Source organism: Thalassophryne amazonica, chromosome 11 (genome assembly GCF_902500255.1).
Source record: "Thalassophryne amazonica chromosome 11, fThaAma1.1, whole genome shotgun sequence".
Taxonomy (NCBI): Eukaryota; Metazoa; Chordata; class Actinopteri; order Batrachoidiformes; family Batrachoididae; genus Thalassophryne; species Thalassophryne amazonica.
In genome coordinates this window covers 68,236,399-68,257,258 of record NC_047113.1, presented here as the reverse complement: position 1 = coordinate 68,257,258, position 20,860 = coordinate 68,236,399, and the positions used below count along the sequence as shown (strand labels likewise).

General features: G+C 39.4%; 1 protein-coding gene across 6 annotated transcripts in view; it reads right to left on the bottom strand.

Annotated features, from left to right (window-relative positions):
- fstl5 (follistatin-like 5) overlaps window positions 1-20,860 on the bottom strand; it is a 661,980-nt gene that overhangs the window by 180,950 nt on the left and 460,170 nt on the right. For all 6 annotated transcript variants that reach the window (XM_034182069.1, XM_034182072.1, XM_034182073.1 and 3 more), the window contains one exon: window positions 14,887-15,007. In XM_034182069.1, coding sequence (XP_034037960.1) covers window positions 14,887-15,007 — 121 coding nt within the window. The remainder of the gene's footprint in view (window positions 1-14,886; window positions 15,008-20,860) is intronic.

The window sequence follows — 20,860 nt, the reverse complement described above, 5'->3', positions numbered from 1 at the left end:
CATGGCTATAGCAAGGGTTGTTTTTTCCATACAGTTTTCTGGGAGATGTCCAGGTAGGTGTTTTCCCCAAAAACCCAAATCACAGAATCCAAGGAGCAAAGGCACCAAATTACTGTACATCTTTATCAAAAACCTTAATATCTTGCTAAATGTATTGCCCTGCATCTGTTTACAAACCATTTTCCATGTTGGAAGAAATGGTTAATTTATTTTTTCTGAATGGAACAAAAGTGTAGCCTGTTCCCAAACTAAATAGCAACGAATCAGAAATAAAATAGCAGGAAAACAAATGGAGCAGAAATCTTACATTTAACATCTCTCTACAGTCTGGGACGGGCATCCCACCTGTTGATCTATGAATATCAACGTCATCATTTGATCATATAACAGATTACATGATCAATTCTTCAAAATGGCTGTCATTAGTATGTACATGTAAATAGTACAAGGTCCATTAATTGATCTATATTTATTTCAAATTATTAGAGCACTTGTTGGTGGAAAACTAAAGCCACCTTAGTTTGTATGTTTGACAATACAAGTAAGATTTTGATTAATTCCTCCTGAAGAGGAATTTGTTTTCTGCCAAAGTGGCTGGGGGAGCAAACAAACTGAGCAGCCAGGGTACAAATTAGATGCATCTGTATTGATTAGTCTGTGTATAAACTGGGGTCACCACAGCAGAGAAAAGGCTTGATAAAAACACAGCAGGTACAAAACACAGAAGAAGCATGTTGAAGATAATGGCATACAGTACATTAAAGATAGCATCAGGCCTTTATCGCATGATGACACAATGGCTGACTGGCAAATTGAAATGCTCAGTACACTGAATGCATGTTTCTCATGCATGAAAAGATCAAATACTCTGGCAAGAAAATTTGGGGAAGATGTGACCCAACTCAGAATGTGGTAAACAGTGTGGTCCATGTGGCAATCATAATGCACAAAACACCAGTTTTTCCAACCAGCAATTGTTCACAAGACCTGCATATCAGACAGGTTGCATTTTCATTTATGTAAAGCCACACATACAACCTGCCATACGTGCTGCTATTGACAGTCTATGGGGGGGAACCCTTGCCTGTGTACATCACCACAGAAGGTTGCAAACTGCCTGTGGAGACCTTTGGTCCTCTACATGCAAATTCTATGGATCTAGCAAAAATAAATAAAGAAAGAAAGAAATAGTGCATACAGCACAAACATCGTACACCTGAACCACATCAGGAGCATGGCAAGTATAGGCTCTGTGATTACATTTAGACATGTGAGAGAAACACCATCACTGCACAGGTGATGTGCTTTAGAAGTGCTACACAAGTACTCCACACTTGCTATTTGTGCAGCCTGCAAGACAGAAGTATTTCTCACTTTACACCCTTATGTGTGGAGTAAATGCAGTACACACAACACAACTGGCAAGACTCCAAGTAGATATTGGGAAGGGGAGTGGTCATATAGCATGCAGCATTGGAGAAGGGAAGAAGACATTACCACCAGGATTATATTCCATAGTAGACACTAGAACCCCCATGAATAATGTGACACACAGATTGTTTTTCTTTTTCTTTTTTAAAGAGAGGAGATGTGATCGGGTGTGACCTCTGTGGTGATGGGTGCCGGAGCACTGCACTATAATGCTGCACAGACCCACAGTGGGCATTTTCACTCTTTCAGCACCTTGGACAGCGACACAGCCTCAAGGCTCACTGCAAAATGATGCATCACATCCACACGTTATTTTTAATGTTGTAATATTGAATTATTTTCACAAATAAAGACCTGCAAGAAATGTGGCACGGTGCATACAGGATTACAGCTGACACCACCAATGGCTGTCATTGTACCACCGCAACGTCGCCATAACACCGCGGAGGGTGTTGGACCTCCACCGGCAGATGATATAAGCTGAGGAGAGGCATGAAGCGATATTGGCTGTGCTTTTGTCGGAATGTGAGGCAAAAGAGGCGGTGGTGGGCCTCCTTTTATAAGTACTACTGGCTTGTATTGCATGCTAGTAAGGAGTGATTGTCTCGTGCAGACCACCTGTGTCATAGGATGAACTGAACTCCTGCCTTACTGAGGTGATAATTTGTAAGTCACATGCACTTCAAAAACACTGAACAGGCACTGATCATGCATCAGACATACGTTTAGCAAAGGGCTGACGGAGCAAGATTCCATATGCCTCGTGCAAGACAGGCGTGCAGACTGTACATGACAAGTACTCCGCCCATCCTCTTTCACATACTTTCCCTCCGATTGCTACAGCATGGTTGTAACCTACTACTCCCTGTGACACATGCGTGTCCAGCACATTTGAGGTCACTGGAAAGAAGTGTTTGGCATTGCTACATTTATGTAATTCCATGGCATTTACCTTATTTTGGGGAGTACAAGAGTCACTTCTACGCTATACATGACACCATAGAAGTGTCAATACATAAAATAATTAATCAAGGTAGAATACTTAGCTTGATTTTTGATGATAATTTACTCCCCCCCCCCCCCCCCCAAACCGTCAATATATTGCACATACAACCATGAGGCAGAAACCTACACAATGATAACAAAAGATTAATACATGTGCTCAAAGCTTTGTCAGCTCTTTTGACTAAAACTAGAAATAGTGCATCTTGCTTCCATTCTTATGAGGCAGAAAAGTGATGGACAGCATTTTGATTCTAGGGTTGAAGAATTGCTTTTTCTTTCAGCTGCATTTTAATTAACTTTTTGTAGGAAAAAATTCTCAGTAGCTTCAGCAGGGTGAGAACAGATCCTTGGAGACTTCATCCTGTCTAAGCATGTGGAATTCATATCCTCCAGTGAAAAGGTCATCTCCAAGTTTCACCATCAATTACAACCAAAAGTCGTCAACCTATTGAGATCAGCTGTTTTTATAAACAGAATATTTTGCATAATAACTTCAGTGAGTTTGGAGAAAACACAAGAATGAGAGTTTATCATTGCAATTAACTTGAGGAATATATTTTAGAAGAACGGTAATGAGGCATCCGTCTGTCAAATGTAATGAATATGAACTTTTCACATTGGTTCATTGTGGTTTCTTTTTCTACCTTGGGAGATAAACAAGCTTATTCACACAAGCTCAGTTAAGTCCTGCCAGTACTGCCGATCCACCTGCCATACTGATTCAGCTCCAGTATTTAGCAACCATTTAGCATTGTATATCACAAAACTGTTAAAAACGGTGAAGGTACTAATGCTAAGTTAAGGTCCTGACTAATTTCTATTCATCTTATTTCTGTAATACAATAAACTACAGAACATCTCAGTCAAAAGAAGTTCACATGGTTTCACGATTCTACCAAATATGATTCCCATCACAAGTATCACTCGAAATTAGCTAAATGATTGGGTTATTATTTAGTTTATTGCACATTGTTTTCTAGGTAGGGATTTACTGCTAAAACAGCAAGCAAGAAATGATAGCTGTAGTTCTGGTGCCAAGTGCAGATTAGCATCACATAATTTATCTAATTACTTTTAACATCTGCTTTAATAAAGTGTTCTGTGTTATGAAAAAGGACAATTTGTTGAAGTGCTTCTGGGAAGGGAACCCATTTGAGAAAAGGACACAGGAAAAAACAATGTAGTCATTTATTACTCAGTAATGTTGGCATTACGAAGATGTTTGGTGTTGTACCCAGAGGAACTTCTTGGAAATGTTACTTTTCTGTACATAATAAACTGATGTAGTTAACAACAGACAGCAATGCATGAGTAAAAGTAGCATTTGTTTAAAAAATAGATATAGTAGGTATGGTAGAGCATTTATGTGAAATGTAAACTGATCATTTCTTGAATATTCTCGAGTTCATCTTGTGTTCCTTGGTCCTTGTACTCCTAGTGATAGTTTCCACATTGCTCGTGCATATTGTTTACTTAATGTCCTGGGCTCGTTGGTTGCCGCTTCATGTACATGCTTAATTCTCAGTTATCCACTATTTAATAGTCACAAATATTCAACTCCAGTAGTAGATTTTTACTTTCTCACATTTATCTCCAGTGATTTGACCTCCAGTTGCTGACCCCATTGCTTTCCTGTTTGGTCCAAGTTTATCCTGCAGTCTAATGGACTTCCTACATGAGTCTTGTTTATCGACTTTCTGCTAATGTTACTGAATTCTTCTTTTGATGCTGCCCTCATGGACACCTGTTGCTGCTTCAACTGATTAACTGCATATCAAACCTGTGCTTGTGTTACCGACCTTGTTACCAGTTGTTTCCACCCGGATGTTGCTGAGAACAGACTGTTAATTGCTCACTGTTGCCTCCAGTTTTATCGAACAGTAAATAAAAAGTGTTTGAAATTCCCATCAGTGTTGTTTTCTGCTTAGGGGTCTCCAGTTGTGCAACCATCATTAAATGTCACCCTAGTACAAATCATAGCTGGCTCATACCATGAAGAATATATGGGTGATTCTTAGACTACGGGCACTTTTATGTCCCTTGATCATATTTTATGAAAAAAAGAAAAAAAGGGGAAATTTCACACTTTTATAGTTATCTTTACAATGAAAGTGTTTTAAGAAATTTGTCCTAGTAGTCTATGATGACTTTTTCACCTTTTTTCAGCATCATTATATGCAAATATTGCCGTTTTGTGCTTGTCCCCAGTGTTGCCACAGTTACTTTGAAAAAGTAATCCAATTACTGATTACTAATTACTCCTTGAAAAAGTAACTTAGTTACTTTACTGATTACTCAATTGTAAAAGTAACTAAGTTAGATTACTAGTTACTTTTTTAGTTACTTTTCCCAGCTGCCGACAACAACCCTCTGCCACCTCAACATGACAATGATACCTGTTTTGCCAAAACTTACTTTATAGTCACCCTTTCTTGACTTCAATGAAAATAAATACTTGTTTTATAAAAAGTAAAATAAAGACCTCTTTCTTGACCTCATATTTAACTGTTGACAGCACTGTAACAGTAAAACTTGCAATTTCGAACCTACATTGTTTATAAATGTAACTATTAAATTCATTCTAGCATTTTTCTAACATTTAAATTCTCTCTAAATATTTTACTTGTCGAAATTAATATTATTTTAAGTAGTATTAGTAGTTAGTATTAGTAGTAAAAAAAGGCTTCAAAACTGGACCTTTAATCTAGGGGTGTTGTGAGGGGGGCACATCCCTCCCCCACGCCCCCATTCCATCTGGATTCGCCCCTACTTTGGCGTTTGAGCACAAAGAATGGATAACATTTATTTATGCAGAAAACGTGACCAGATTTACAGGTAAGAAAGTTTTATTGTGTTTTCACATCATGTGGTCCTCAGAAAGAGAGTTTAGGTGCATTTGAGTGGAAAATAGTGTTAGTTGTTGACGCGTCGCGGAGGATCAGCTGTTTTTAACGAGATGATACGGAGCGGCTCAGCTCAGCTCTAAATAAAGGAGGAAAAAAAGTATAAAAATGTCTTTGTAAAGCTCAGTGCAGGTGTGCTGATCACCGTGCCTTAAGAGGAGACGACGAGTCGAGCAGCTGCAAAAAACCGTGGATGAAAAGCTCACAGCTCACTGAAAGTGGGCAGTTCAGTCGAACCCCGACCTCCTGCCCACAGACCAAGTTTAATGCTGCTATCGACCCACAATGAAAAATAATAGTAACGCACAGTGACATGGAGAAGTAACTTTAATCTGATTACTGATTTGGAAAGATTAACGCGTTAGATTACTCGTTACTAAAAAAAGTGGTCAGATTAGAGTAACGCGTTACCGGCATCACTGCTTGTCCCACACCCAGACTTATGATCTTCAATGATAAAAATGAATAGTAAACAAACGTTTTTTCTAATGTTTTAAAATATCTCTGAATAAAATATCAGTAAAATAATCAAAACATAATTGGGGTATTCAATGTCATACAACTGTTGTGATTTTTTTTTTTAAACGAAATGTAGTTGTCCCACACTATTGCCGTAATTTCCACCACAACAATAATGTCCCTTTAAAAAGTTTGTATGAAAGATTGTGTGGGTAATTTCTATGGAGATAAACAGTAACATCAGAGCACATGTATATAGCACCAAATCACAACAAACAGTTGCCCCAAGGCGCTTTATATTGTAAGGCAATGGTGTGGTGGAAATTACATTTACAAGGCCAATAGTGCCCGTAGTTAAAGAATCACCCATATGCAGTTATAATCTTACAGCATTGATTTGCTGATCCCAATGTTTCCACATAAATTGAGATAATTCACAAACAAATCATTAAACAATGACAGTGACAATAGCAGAAACAGTCACAAATGAAAACTGCAGCATCTGAAACAGCATGGATGTCAACAAAGGCTGTAGAAATAAAAATATAAATGATTTAAAAATGACAAGATGAAGATTTTAAAAATGGGGATGTGCTCATGATACCAGCAAAACCAAGAATGTGTGAGTTATGGCGGGAATGTAAGTTACATGAATGTACATGTGTGTGGGAAAGCTATGACTTTATGTGCACAGTCCGGAAGATGTAATGAGGTGTGTGAGTCATGAATAACTCGGAGGAGCAGTGGGCACGTAGGGGGCCTGGAACTATGACAGTGCCACAATCGCATGGGAAATGACCTATACCATACAGAAATGGGCTCAGACAGCACGGCTCACCACACTGGTAACCAGGAACAAGAGGTGCACACCACCCACATCGCTGTCCATGTCTCCAATAAAAATAAATAGACTGCATTTATATCCTGTAGCACTTTTCCATCTGCATCAGACGCTCAAAGTGCTTTACACAGTAATGCCTCACATTCATCCCATGTGTGAGGGTGCTGCCATACAAAGTACTCCTTACACACCGGGAGCAATGAGGGGATTAAGGACCTTGCCCAAGGGCCCTAAGTGATCCTCTGGACTCAAGCCCAACGCTTTAACAACTAGACCATCACCTCCCATGACAAAAATAAGGTTTTAATTCCTAGGTTCCTCTAGTTCTTTTAGGAGATGCACACTGGGTCGAATTATGTTGTGATTTTGTGCGATATAAATTGAAATGATGGAAAAGTCTGAAGACTATATTCAGTGAAGTAACAGTTTAGATTTTGTTTTCATCCTTTTGCTTTACAGTGGCTTGCATTTAAAATAAGGTGCATCACCAGCACCTATTACAACCCCAATTCCAATGAAGCTGGGACGTTGTGGAAAAAAAAACAAAAAACAGAATACAATTATTTTCAAATCCTCTTCAACCTATATTCAATTGAATACACCACAAAGACAAGATATTTGGGTGATTCTTAGACTACGGGCACTTATTATATCCTTTGATCATATTGTATGAAAAACAGAAAAAAGGGGAAATTTCACACTTTTATAGTTATCTTTACAATGAAAGTGTGTTAAGAACTTTGTTCTAGTAGTCTATGATGACCTTTTCACCTTTTTCAGCATCATTATATGCAAATATTGACGTTTTGTGCTTGTCCCACACCCAGACTTTTGATCTTCAATGATAAAAATGGTAAAGAAATGTTTTTTCTAATGTTTTAAAATATCTCTGAATAAAATATCAGTAAAATAATCAAAACCTAATTGGGGTATTCAATGTCATACAACTGTTGTGATTTTTTTTTAATCAAAATGTAGTTGTCCCACACTATTGCCGTAATTTCCACCACAACACTGTAATGTCCCTTTAAACAGTTTGTATGAAAGATTGTTTGGGTAGTTTCTATGGAGATAAACAGTGACATCAGAGCACATGTATATAGCGCCAAATCACAACAAACAGTTGCCCCAAGGCGCTTTATATTGTAAGGCAATGGTGTGGTGGAAATTACATTTACAAGGCCAATAGTGCCCGTAGTTAAAGAATCGCCCATTTAATGTTCAAATTGATAAACTTTATTGTTTTTGTGCAAATAGTTGCTCATTTTGAAATGGATGCCTGCAACACATTTCAAAAAAGCTGGGACAGTGGTATGTTTACCACTGTGTAACATCACCTTTCCTTCTAACAACAGTCAATAAGCATTTGGGAACTGAGGACACCAATTGTTGAAGCTTTGTAGATGGAATTCTTTCCCATTCTTGTTTGATGTACGGCTTCAGCTGTTCAACAGTCTGGAGTCTCCGTTGTCGTATTTTGCACTTCATAATGCGCCACACATTTTCAATGGGCGGCAGGTCTGGACTGCAGGCAGGCCAGTCTAGTACCCGCACTGTTTTACTACGAAGCCACGCTGTTGTAACACGTGCAGAAAGTGGCTTGTCATTGTGTTGCTGAAATAAGCAGGGACGTCCCTGAAAAAGACATTGCTTGGATGGCAGCATGTGTTGCTCCAAAACCTGGATGTACCTTTCAGCACTGATGATGCCATCACAGATGTGCAAGCTGCCCATGCCATGGGCACTAACACACCCCCATACCAATACAGATGCTGGCTTCTGAACTTTGCTCTGGTAACAGTCTGGATAGTCTCTTTTTTGTTCATGATTTACAAAAACATTTTCAAACATGGACTCAGGCCACAGCACTTTTACACTTTGTGTCTGTCTGTTTCAAATGAGCTCAGGCCCAGAGAAGGCAGCGGTGTTTCTGGATGTTGTTGATGTATGGCTTTCGCATTGCATGGTAGAGTTTTAACTTGCACTTGTATAGATGTAGCGACAAACTGTGTTAACTGACAATGCTTTTCTGAAGTGTTGCTGAGCCCACGCGGTAAGATCCTTTGCACAATGATGTCGGTTTTTAATGCAGTGCCGCCTGAGGGATCGAAGGTCACGGGCATTCAATGTTGGTTTTTGTGCTTGCCGCTTATGAGTGGATGAATGGATGAGATTTATTGTCATTACAAGTGCAACAACAACGAGATTACATCCACACTCAATTTGCCACAGGATACAGCAATTAATCCACAATTATTACTTGTTTACCATAATAGGGTGATTCTTTAACTACAGGCACTATTGGCCTTGTAAATGTAATTTCCACCACACCATTGCCTTACAATATAAAGCGCCTTGGGGCAACTGTTTGTTGTGATTTGGCACTATATACATGTGCTCTGATGTCACTGTTTATCTCCATAGAAACTACCCAAACAATCTTTCATACAAACTGTTTAAAGGGACATTACAGTGTTGTGGTGGAAATTACGGCAATAGTGTGGGACAACTACATTTTGATTCAAAAATTCACAACAGTTGTATGACATTGAATACCCCAATTATGTTTTGATTATTTTACTTATATTTTATTCAGAGATATTTTAAAACATTAGAAAAAATGTTTACCATTCATTTTTATCATTGAAGATCAAAAGTCTGGGTGTGGGACAAGCACAAAACGTTAATATTTGCATATAATGATGCTGGAAAAAGGTGAAAAAGTCATCATAGACTACTAGAACAAAGTTCTTAACACACTTTCATTGTAAAGATAACTATAAAAGTGTGAAATTTCCCCTTTTTTCTGTTTTTCATACAATATGATCAAAGGACATAAGTGCCCGTAGTCTAAGAATCACCCAATAATGGCACACATCAGAATTAAGACAACACACATACATTTGACATTGATTATGTGCACTAAACTTGAAACAGTCTGTTTTCTGAATTGAGGTGATGTGAGTGTGTGGTAGCCGCAGCAACATGTAGTCAGCTTGGGGGGGAACGGGGACCTACCGCAGTTAAAACTGCACAGCCCCCGGAGGGGGAAAGGAGTGGCGTGAGCAGGGGCCGGGATGGGGTAGTGGATGGGGACAGAAGGGGAGTAGGGAGGAGATGGAGCATGCTTTCAGTCTCTGTCCATGTGTGAGTCAGTTTCTGTCCATGTGTACTGGAGTTTAGAGAAGATAAGGAGGCAGCCGAATGCTCAACAAGGCCATAGAAGTTCTTCTGGAGGAAAAGAACGGGGTTTTTTTGTCCTTCAGAGGCTGCAAAGCCTGCCAAGTATATGGTTGAGCAGTGAAAAACAATTTTACAGCTTCACATGAACAACCAGATCCAATTATGACGGACAGGTGAGGGGTCATGGTTCTGGTGCCAGCCATCTTGCCAATTTTCCAGTAGGTAGCAGCACATAAACCAATAAGTACCAGCCCTCCTACAATAAAACCAAATATAAATAAATCCTCAACATCCTCCACAGAGAATGGCACAAAGCATACAACCCACCACGTCTCCCAGGTGTCAAGGACATAGCCTGCAGGGTAGGTTCCATCTGGGCACGCAGGGTCCCCTGGCCCTGATCTTGTTGAAAAAATGGTGTCAATAGCATTCAGGGACCAGCTGATCAATTCCATGGTTAATCCAATATAGTTTGAAGAATTCACAGTCTGGTGAAGTAGGGACTTTGAAGGTCGGAGCAGAGATAGAGGAGAGGAGGAGATGTGACCGCCCTCGCCGGCGTCCCAAGCTGAACTCCATAGATTCTTTGAATCTTCTGATTATATTATGGACGGTAGATGATGGAATCCCTAAATCCCTTGCAATTGAACATTGAAAAACATTGTTTTTAAACTGCTGGACTATTTTTTTCATGCAGTTGTTCACAAAGTGTTGATCCTCACCCCACCTTTGCTTGTGAATGGCTCAGCCTTTTGGGGATGCTCCTTTTATACCCAATCATGACACTCACCTGTTTCCAATTAGGTGTTCTTTGAGCATTCCTCAACTTTCCCAATCTTTTGTTACCCCGTCCCAACTTTTTTTGAAATGTGTTGCAGGCATCCACTTCAAAATGAGCAAATATTTACCCCAAAACAACAAAGTCTATCAGTCTGAACATTAAATATCTTGTCTTTGTGTTGTATTCAATTAAATATAAGTCGAATATGATTTGCAAATCATTGTATTTGTTTTTATTTACATTTTACACAACGTCCCAACTTCACTGGAATTGGGGATGTACCTTTGCGATGGAAGCAGAGCATCTCTGGTGGCCGACAGAGGCATAACACTTCCAAATTAAGTAGGGAAAGGCCGTGGTGCTGTAGTGGTTAAACAGTTAGCCTGAGACCTAACGATCATTGGTTCAAATCCATGTGAGACCAGAAACTCACAAAGGTTCCTTGGTCAAAATCCCTAATTCCCAAATTGATCTTGCTGTGCAGTTGAACGCCTTGCTGACATCTGTGTATATGAATAGGTGAATGTGAGGCATTGTTGTAAAGCACTTTGAGCTTCTGATTCAGCTGAGCTTCTGAGATGGAGAAGTGCTATTTACTATTAAAACCAGACTGGCAAATGCAGAAAACATTTATAGCTTTGGCTTCTGCTTTTTTCCACTTGGGGTTGCCTCAGCAAAAGGTCTGATATGGACCTGCATGCAAATATTACATCTGATGCCCTTCCTGATACAATGACACATTACATTTAGAATGGGCAGGGGTGGTCTTTAACTGGGAACCTTTTACTTTGGAAGCAAGTGCACTCGTTGCTTGGGCAAATATCAAGCAGGTGTTGCAAATGATGGGCAGCACGATGTCTTAGTGGTTAACACTGTTGCTTCACAGCGAGAAGGTCATGCGATCGATTCGCACATGTAACCTTTCTGTGTCAAGTTTGCGTGTTCTCCCTGTGTTTGCGTGGGTTCCCTCCGGGTGCACCGGCTTCCTCCCACATCCAAAGACATGTCGGTTAGGTGGATTTGAAATGTTAAATTGTCTGTAGGTGTGCGTGCAGCTGTGAATGCGTTTGTCTATGTGTGGCCCTGCGACAGACTGACGTCCTGTCCAGGGTGTCACCCCCCTCACACCCTACAACTGCTGGGATAGGCTCCAGCCCCCATGACCTGATCTTGGATAAGTGGTTGAAGGTGTGTGTGCGCAGTCTTGTATAAAGTACCTCAAAGTGACACTTGAGTGAAAGTACATGTATCTTACCATAAAATTACTTTGGGAAAAGTTAAAGTCTTCTTTAAAAATATTACTTGGGTAAAAGGATAAGGCATCTGACATTTACTGTACTTTAGTATCAAAAGAAAATTTCTCATATAAAATGTACTTTAAGTAAAAGTATGGTGTAAAAGTAAAATCCAAAATGATTGGAGAGTGAAACAGGGACAAAAAGAAAGCCAGTGTGGTGTCTGGAGAAACCAGGAGAGGGCCTCAGCCCCTATAAAGGGCTGGATCGAACCTCTGGTGGAGCAGATGGTGTTGGTGACGGGATGAGTGAGCAACAAGTGGATGAGTATATAGCTGTAAAGAAAGTTGCTGTTCTTTTTCCTGGAAGACCCACACACACACTTCTGTTAAACACAGCTGCCAGGCTCTTGTGAAACAGAGCAGTCATTTATCGCTACGCAGTTTGCCAAATTTAAGGAAAAGTAAAAATCAATCAATAAATAAATAGATAAATAAATAAAAAATGCAAGCATCACCACCACCCACTGCAAAGTAAGGCTGGGTATCCATTCAAATTTCATTAATCAATTTGATTCTGATTCTTAATATTCAGAATTGATCATTTTGATTTGATCTGATATCGATTTGGGTTTTTTGAAAAACCATTTTAAAACAGTTTTTTGTCCAGTATTGCAACATATTAATACCACTTCACAAAGTTTGGCTCTCAAAATGCAGGCAATAGTGTTTCAGAGAGTTATAAATAAAAAAAAAAAAAAAATTCAAAATGGCCCCAGTCTCCCCTACAAAACTCATGTGAGGAAAGTTCTCCTTAAGTGCTCCTGCAGCAGGGGCACTTAGGAGAACTTTTCTCCTGTGGCAGTAGAATGCAGCTATGGGTAATGTTGTCTGACACACCAGAGAACTTTCGTGCGCTGTCCCACGGAAATGGCACGCCATGAGGAAGGAACAAAAATATCTTGAAATGGCTTTGATAGAAATTGATGAATCAATTGTGGACATGCTGTTTCAAAATCAGAACCAGTGCATCCATAATCAATGTGGAGAAATTATTATTTATCCGTTCAAAACAGCCATGCCGGCCAGTTTTGTCCGTACTGAAGTTTTTCACTTAACTCCGATCGTGTGCTGGACTCCAGTGGGAACTAGTCCATGTGTATGTGTGTGTGTGTCAGCGTGTGCACATTTGGAGTCCAAAGCATAGATGGTTTTCACCCTCCACAGTCGTTCTCTTCCTGAGTGGGGGCACAGATTCAATCTTGACATTATTTGTTTTTAAACTTGATCAAATTTCTTCTACTTTTATATTGTAATAATGAGTAACAAAGATGTTTAAGGGAAAAGTACCTGAGTAAAAGTATATATTTTTAGGGGGGGGAGAAAAAAAAATCGATTCACATAAGTATCGCAATTTTTTGTTTTACGATTTTTTTAAATTGATTTTTTAACGAAAATACTGAGATTTTTCAAAATATGAATTCTTCATTTTAGACTACGTTTATCAGCCGGGTTTGTAAAAGTTACCGCTTTTCTACAGCAGAGGGCGAAATGCTTTTCTTCGACTCTACCTGGCAACGTGACGTCACATCCGTCCAAAGGTGGGGGGAAAAACAAAAAAAAAAACAAACACAAATTGAAAGCGGAGAATGGCAGACAACTCACTACGTGGCGTGGGGATAAAACCCACACCATCACATTTTGGATTTTTTGCTTTGAAGGGAAAAGTAGAACTGGACATGTCGAAAGCTATTTGTAAACTCTAATGCACACGTTGCGTACTGTGGAAATACAACAAACCTCAGTGCCCACCAAGCAAGGCACCATCCTGAAGTAAATGCAGAGCTTCCAGCCAAACATCCTGCAGCAGCAAGTCAGCAGACACTGAAAGCAGCATTTTCCAATCTACCCAGCAGTTCTGACAAAGCAAAACGCATCACAAAATCAATCGTGGATTTTATTTGTAAAACCTGCGGCCTTATAGTGTATGGAAAATACGGATTTCAGGAACATGCTGCACATGCTGGAGCCGAAGTACGTGATACCTTCCAGAAAGTATTTCTCTGAAACAAAAGGCTCACATTTGAGTTTTCAGGTGCTCAGGTTCAAGTGCTCTGTTTGTGAAATTTATTTTATTACAGCACTGACTGAGCAGAACAGTTACATACGCTACAAACGGAACTATTTTTGTTTTGTATTATACATTTTATTTACTACTTTTGAAGTATAGGGTTTTAAAAGAGCACTTTTCAAATTCAATTTAATAAAGTTAAAGGCTCACATTTGAGTTTTCAAGTGCTCAGGTTCAGGTATTCTGTTTGTGAAATTTGTGTTTTTTACAGCACTGACTGAGCAGAACAGTTAAATAAGTTGCTAAATAAATATTAAAAACAGATTCACATGTGATGTGTATTTTGGGGGGAATATGCATCCTGATATAGACTGTAAATATCATTATGCAACTTTTCAGTGGTATTAAGAAAGCTAAACTAAGATTCATAAAAATCTGCAATATTGTAAAAATCGCAATTTAAATTGAATCATGAGAGAATCGAGTCAGGGGAAAAGCATAGCGTTCCATCCCTAATAGATTTTAGTGTAGTGGAATAAAAGTGAAAGTCACCAGAAATGTAAATAACGAAGTACATATACGTCAAAATTCTACTTAAAGTATTTCTACTTTGTTACATTACAACACTGCGTGTGTGTGTGTGTGTGTGTGTGTGTTGCAAATGGCCACAACACAATGCAAATACTAAAAACACATAAGTTGTTGCAATAGAGGACTGATGGACTGCTCAGTGCATTGCTGCGCTGTGTTGTTTTTTTGTATATAAGTATTTCACTCATTTGCTTTAATTATTTTAGTCTTAAGTTACCTATATTGTCACATTTTAGCATTTCATTTGCGATGCATTTCTTGGTCTGTCATTAAAATGAACTCAAATGTTCAGTTGTTTCAATGTACAGTTTTGAAGTTTATAGTTTTGTTTGTTAGTTTTGTTCGGGTTTACAGTGACAGTGCCGTTTATGTGTGTGGGCCTCTTACCGTTCACACGGAGAGCGTGGGTCTGAAAAAGATTCTCAACGCCGTCGGCATGGCACGTATAGTTGCCCATATGGCTTGTGGTCACCTTGGTGATGTACAATGAGCCATCGTCCCCAAAGTCCTGCCAGAGAGTGAGAGAGTTTTAATGACTGCAAGTGGCTACTGGCAGTAACGGGGTCGCTGCAGTGACGGCATGAACACATTCAGAGCTGGAAATGAAGTGTGGAATGCAACAAGCCTCCAGCGTGTAAATGAGATGATAAGCATGTTTTATCGGCAAAAAAAGAGAGGTAAATATAAGTGTAATGTGAAATAGCACACTATGAAATGACATCCTTTGGTTTTTCTACATATCGACCTTGAGCCGGTTCACATCGACGTTTACGTCTTCAAACTTCAATTACAACCTCCTGAAAAGACCAATATGATGCATTATCTTTTAGTCACATAAACTCATAACACACGTTTCAAGTTAATTGTCACATAGACCCTTTAGAATAAAAACAAAGAGCTTAATTAAACCAAAGCCTAACCACGATGTGAAATTGACACTGAACAGAGCCAAATGAAACATGATTAATTCATGCTGTGTTAATTTAGCCAATGAACAATGACAAAAAAGGTGCTGGACAAGAAAAAAGAGCAAACAAATAAATTATTCAGCCGAAGCACAGATAGAAGCCCCCAAAGCTAATGAGCCCATTGGCATCATTCTGTTGTGATGAATCCACCTGGCAAAGAGCAAATGCTGAGCGCTCCGTAATAAAGAAGGTGGAGTAGAAAATGTCCATCTTCACAAGAGCTGCAGCGAATACTTTTTCACAGTACAACCTTACACTGCAAAAATGCTAAATTTTACCAAATACAGTGGGGAAAATAAGTATTTGACCCCTGTCAATTTTGCAGGTTTTCCCACCATCAAAGAATGGAGAGGTCTGTAATTTTTATCGTAGGTACACTTCAACTGTGACAGACAATCTAAAAAAAAAAAAAAAAATCCAGAAAATCACATTGTATGATTTTTAAATAATTTGCATTTTATTGCATGAAATGAATGGACATGATTAGGAATGAACATATCGGAGGGACAGGTTAGGTGGGACAGTTTGGAGACAAAGTCAGGGAGGTGAGATTGCGAGGGTTTGGACATGTGCAGTGGACGGACCCAGGGTATACAGGGAAAAGGATGCTGAGGATTGAGCAACCATGCAGGAGGAGAAGAAGACCAAAGAGGAGGTTTATGGATGTGGTGATGGAGGACAGGCAGGTGGTTGGTGTTACAGAGGAAGCGACTGAGCTGCTCTGGCGACCTCTCATGAGAGCAAATGAAAGAAGAAGTTTGACTAATATTTGGAAGTGCGGCATCTTTAACAAATAACAGCTTATTTCATCTCAGATGATAAAGATGTTTCCAAGATACTTTCACTTAAGATTTTTTGATGTATTTATTCACGTTTATACTTTTTTTTATGTGTTACTGCAGTTTTTAACTAATATATATATTATCTAAATGACATTTTCCTGAAGTAATTTCCCTCATTAAATGAAGATTAAATATTTTGATGAGAAATGAACCATATCTTCTGCTTTTCTGTTTTGATATGTCCTTCCAGGTTAGTCACTTTTCTCCAACAACACAGATTGTTTTTCTCTCCCAAATGAGAGCAAAAGCAAATCATGTCTGACATGTCTTTTTCCTGTTTCACACACACACACACACACAAAAAACATTCTTTGCTCTAGATTATCTAGTATGACAGTGCATTAACTACGTACATACAGTTATGACACCAAAAGACAACTTATACAGAAGCCAAATAATTGCTGGCATTCACAAAAATAATTACAATTACAAAGCACTTGTCAGAAAAGTTCACAAAAAAAAAAAAAAAAAAAAAAAAAAAAAAAAATATATATATATATATATATATACACATACATACATACATACATACATACATACATACATACATACACACACATATTAATTACCTGTTCTCGATAAACTGCTTTTAGCATTTTGAACACATCACTGGCTGTTTACAGCCTTGGCATTCAGCTTCCCCTGTAACTACACACAGGCTTAAAAAGTCAGTGGTGTTTACAGTGTGTTTATCAGTTCGTCTCAGCACGCTCCGATCGGGTTACAGCTCGGGCTGAGTGAAGCATTAGAGCTTCACAATATGAGAGGAAATCGATGGTGCGTTTTGGCCCCTTGGGCTGAGAGCATATTGTGTCACCTTCTTAAATGAAAAATGAATAGAGGGAGAAATGAAACTCAGAGGAGTGGAACGAGACACATCGGAGGCTGTCAACATGATTCCTCCACCTCACCTCAGCTATCAGCGGTGCCCAGCACCCAGATCTCTGCAGACAAAGCAGGCCAGTGTAGGACAACTCAAAGGAACAGACAACGGCAGGTATAGAGGGGGTGTTCAAAGAGGCAGTAGCCATCAAGAAACTGTAATTAATAAAAGTGTCAATTGTGGGTTACCCCTGAAAGCACCACATTATTGGATGGCCAACAAGAGGCAGTGACAATCTTTCACAATAATGCTCCAGTCTGCTCTGTTAAGAGCCAGTGAGCAGAACAAGACATCTAATAAAAAAATGTATCCTGTCACATCAGGAGCCACCGCACTATGGAACAGCTTTGGGTCTTAGACTGCAACCACCTGAGCAAACAACTGTTCCATTTTCACCTCTTGAGAGCAGCCATCTATCTCTTGCAGCCAGGTGAAACATGCACATCCTGTTGGCCTTCTTCATCCAAGACGGTAAGTGTTCTCAACACTCTCCCTAAGTAACTGATTAACTCCATGTCATTCTAGTGGTGTACAAGGCTGCTCAGAAAATACCTTGTGCCACAGTTTTCTAGCCCACCTTTACATCACTGGTTAGCATTCAAGTCTCACAATAATACAGTAAGAAGCACCAGGACCTTAAAATCTTCGGACTTTGTTCTCCAAAGGTATTAGCATTGCCAAACACCTCTGTCCAACATCTGCATGACTCCATAAGCTTTTCCCGTTATGTCTCTTGATGTCACAGGCCAAGAGATATGAATGTCACGATCAAGATAAGTGAATCTCTTTCCAGGTTTGACATTTTCACTGCATGTGGACATGTTTCTCTGAGGTAGTCTTTGATCCAGGACAGTCATAAACCCAAACATTCTGATTCGTCACTCAGATTCTCATCATTTGCAATCAGAGCATCTACTGATTCCCCAAAGTGAAGACAAGGTCAGTAATCCCTTCTTCATCAACGAAGGCACAGGTCTCCACTCTGTAATTTGTATGAAAAGTAAGAGACACACTCGGCGGACACTTTATTAGGTAAACTGATGGTCAATGCAATTAGCCTAAACAAGAAGACACTGTTAAATGTTTCAATCATTGTTCAATCCAAATATAAGAATGTCAAAGAAATGACAAGAAACAATATTTTGCATTGGACCGCTGGTTAGCATTGACTGGATTACAGTTTGGAAGTGTGCTGTACAAGATGAGCAAGAAGGAATGCTATGATTCTGAGATGACAGTGCCTTGATTTTAACTCCAATTCATATGCAGCTACTGTGGCTGACAATGGAATAAGATATTTGTCAACATATTTTTGACAGATACAACAAATACTCTACCTTTGCATTCAAGCATGAACACAAGATAAGTGGAAATAGCTTGAAGTATGATAATAAAGGGAGTGGATTTGAATCAGATGGGTACGTCAAACAACCTGAGGGAATTAAAACATCAATGCTTTCATACAAACAGCAGGGGGCACTAAAAGTCCCCATCAAATTTACATCATGAAATGTCCAAGGTTTTTTTTGGTTGTAAATCAGTAGAATGCCCAGTTTTAAAAAATGGTACTGTTATGATGCACATGATCACACTGGGGAAATAGAGCGCACCAAATGCGAAGGAAGTCCACAGAGCATTCACTTAGCTTGGCAGTTGGATGGACACACATGAGCAGGTCCAGTACCACGATCTCAACCCCTTCCCTAGTGGGGGATTAAAAAGTGAGAGAAATCTGAAGAAAAGAAAGAAAGGAAAGCCAATGGTTCTTGCTATAACCTCCAACAAACACAGACGGATTTCAAATCAAAGGAAAAGCCAGAATAAATGAGTGAAGGAACAGAACAAATGCTCTCAACCCCAGAGTAAGAGGGGGGTCATTGAATGGATTGATGTGAAGGAAAACAACATCTCCACTGAACCTCAACCCAACTGAACACTGACGGGAGATTTTGCGTTGGTGTATTAAGCTGTTTTGTCCAGCACCACCGTCAAAACACCAAATGTCTTTGGAAGAATTGTGTTCCAGTCAGCCAATTGAAGTCCAGAGAATTGTAGAATCAATAAAGGTACACTGAAGCTGTTCTGGTGGCTTGGGGTGGTCCAACACCTTATCCTTAAATAAACATATTTGGCTAAAATGCTGGTTATCGCTTGTTTGTATAAAAAACAAACAAACAAACAAACAAACAAACAAAAAAAAACTTAACAGTTGAATCCTTTTTGCATAAACTAAACTATAGTCACATGATTGTTTACAGGTTCTACATGATGTAGAACCTGTTTTCTGCATTTTAAGGTGTGGGTTGGACCAGTTGTATGCCTGGGTGGTTGCCATGGTGTGCTGAATGCAGCAGCACAAAAGACCAGAGCACCCAGATTGGTACTACATAGACATTTATTCAAAATAAATGGGCTTTTGTTGGTTTTCTTTTGTTGAGTTCACAACAAATCATCAACAAAAAAGATATTTATTGTGCCGTAATAATAATAATAATAATAATAATAATAATAATAATAATAAATGTTAGCTTTGAAGGCTTCTTGTGAGTATGATGAAAAAAAAAAACAAACAAACAGTGGAACAATGTCAGTCTATTCAAAAAATTAATGCCGTGCACCTGGAAAGTATTCACAGCACTTCACCTTTTTTTCCACATTTTATAGTACAGCCTTATTCTCAAATCAAATAATTTTTTTAACCCTTCACGATTCTACTCACAACATCCCATAATGACAGCATAAAAAAAAAAACTTTAAATTTTGGCAAATTTATTTTAAAAAAAAGAACCCTAAGAAATCACATGTACAAAAGTATTCACACCTTTTGCTCAATACTTTGTTGATGCACCTTCGGCAGCCTCATGTCATCTTGAATATGATGCCACAAGCTTGGTGCACCTATCTTTGGGCAGTTTTGTCCATTCCTCTTTGCAGCACCTCTCAAGCTCCATCAGGTTGGATGGGGAGCGTTGGTGCACAGCCATTTTCAGATCTCTCCAGAGATGTTCAATCAGATTCAGGTCTGGGCCACTCAAGGACATTCAGAGTTGTCCCGAAGTCACTCGTTTGATATCTTGGCTGTGTGCTTAGGGTCACTGTCCTGTTGAAAGATGAACCATCACCCCAGTCTGAGGTGAAGAGCATTCTGGAGCAGGTTGTCATCCAGGATGTCTCTGTAAATTGCTGCATTCATTTTTTCCCCTCAATACTAAGTAGTCTCCCAGTTCCTGCTGCTGAAAAACATCCCCACAGCATGATGCTGCTACCACAATGCTTCACTGTAGGAATGGTGCCTGGTTTCCTCCAAACATGACACCTGACATTCAGGCCAAAGAGTTCAATCTGTGTCTCAGACCAGAGAATTTTATTTCTCATGGGTTGAGAGTTCTTCAGGTGCCTTTCGGCAAACTCCAGGTGGGCTGCCATGTGCCTTTTGCTAAGGAGTGGCTTTGTCTGGCCACTCTACCATACAGACCTGATTGGTGTATTGCTGCAGAGATGGTTGTCCTTCTGTAAGGTGCTTCTCTCTCCACAAAGGAATTCTGGAGGTCTGACAGAGTGACTATCGGGTTCTTGGTCACCTCCCTGACTAAAGCCCTTCTCTCCTGATCGCTCAGTTTAGAAGGGTGGCCAGCAGTAGGAAGAGTCCTGGTGGATCTGAACGTCTT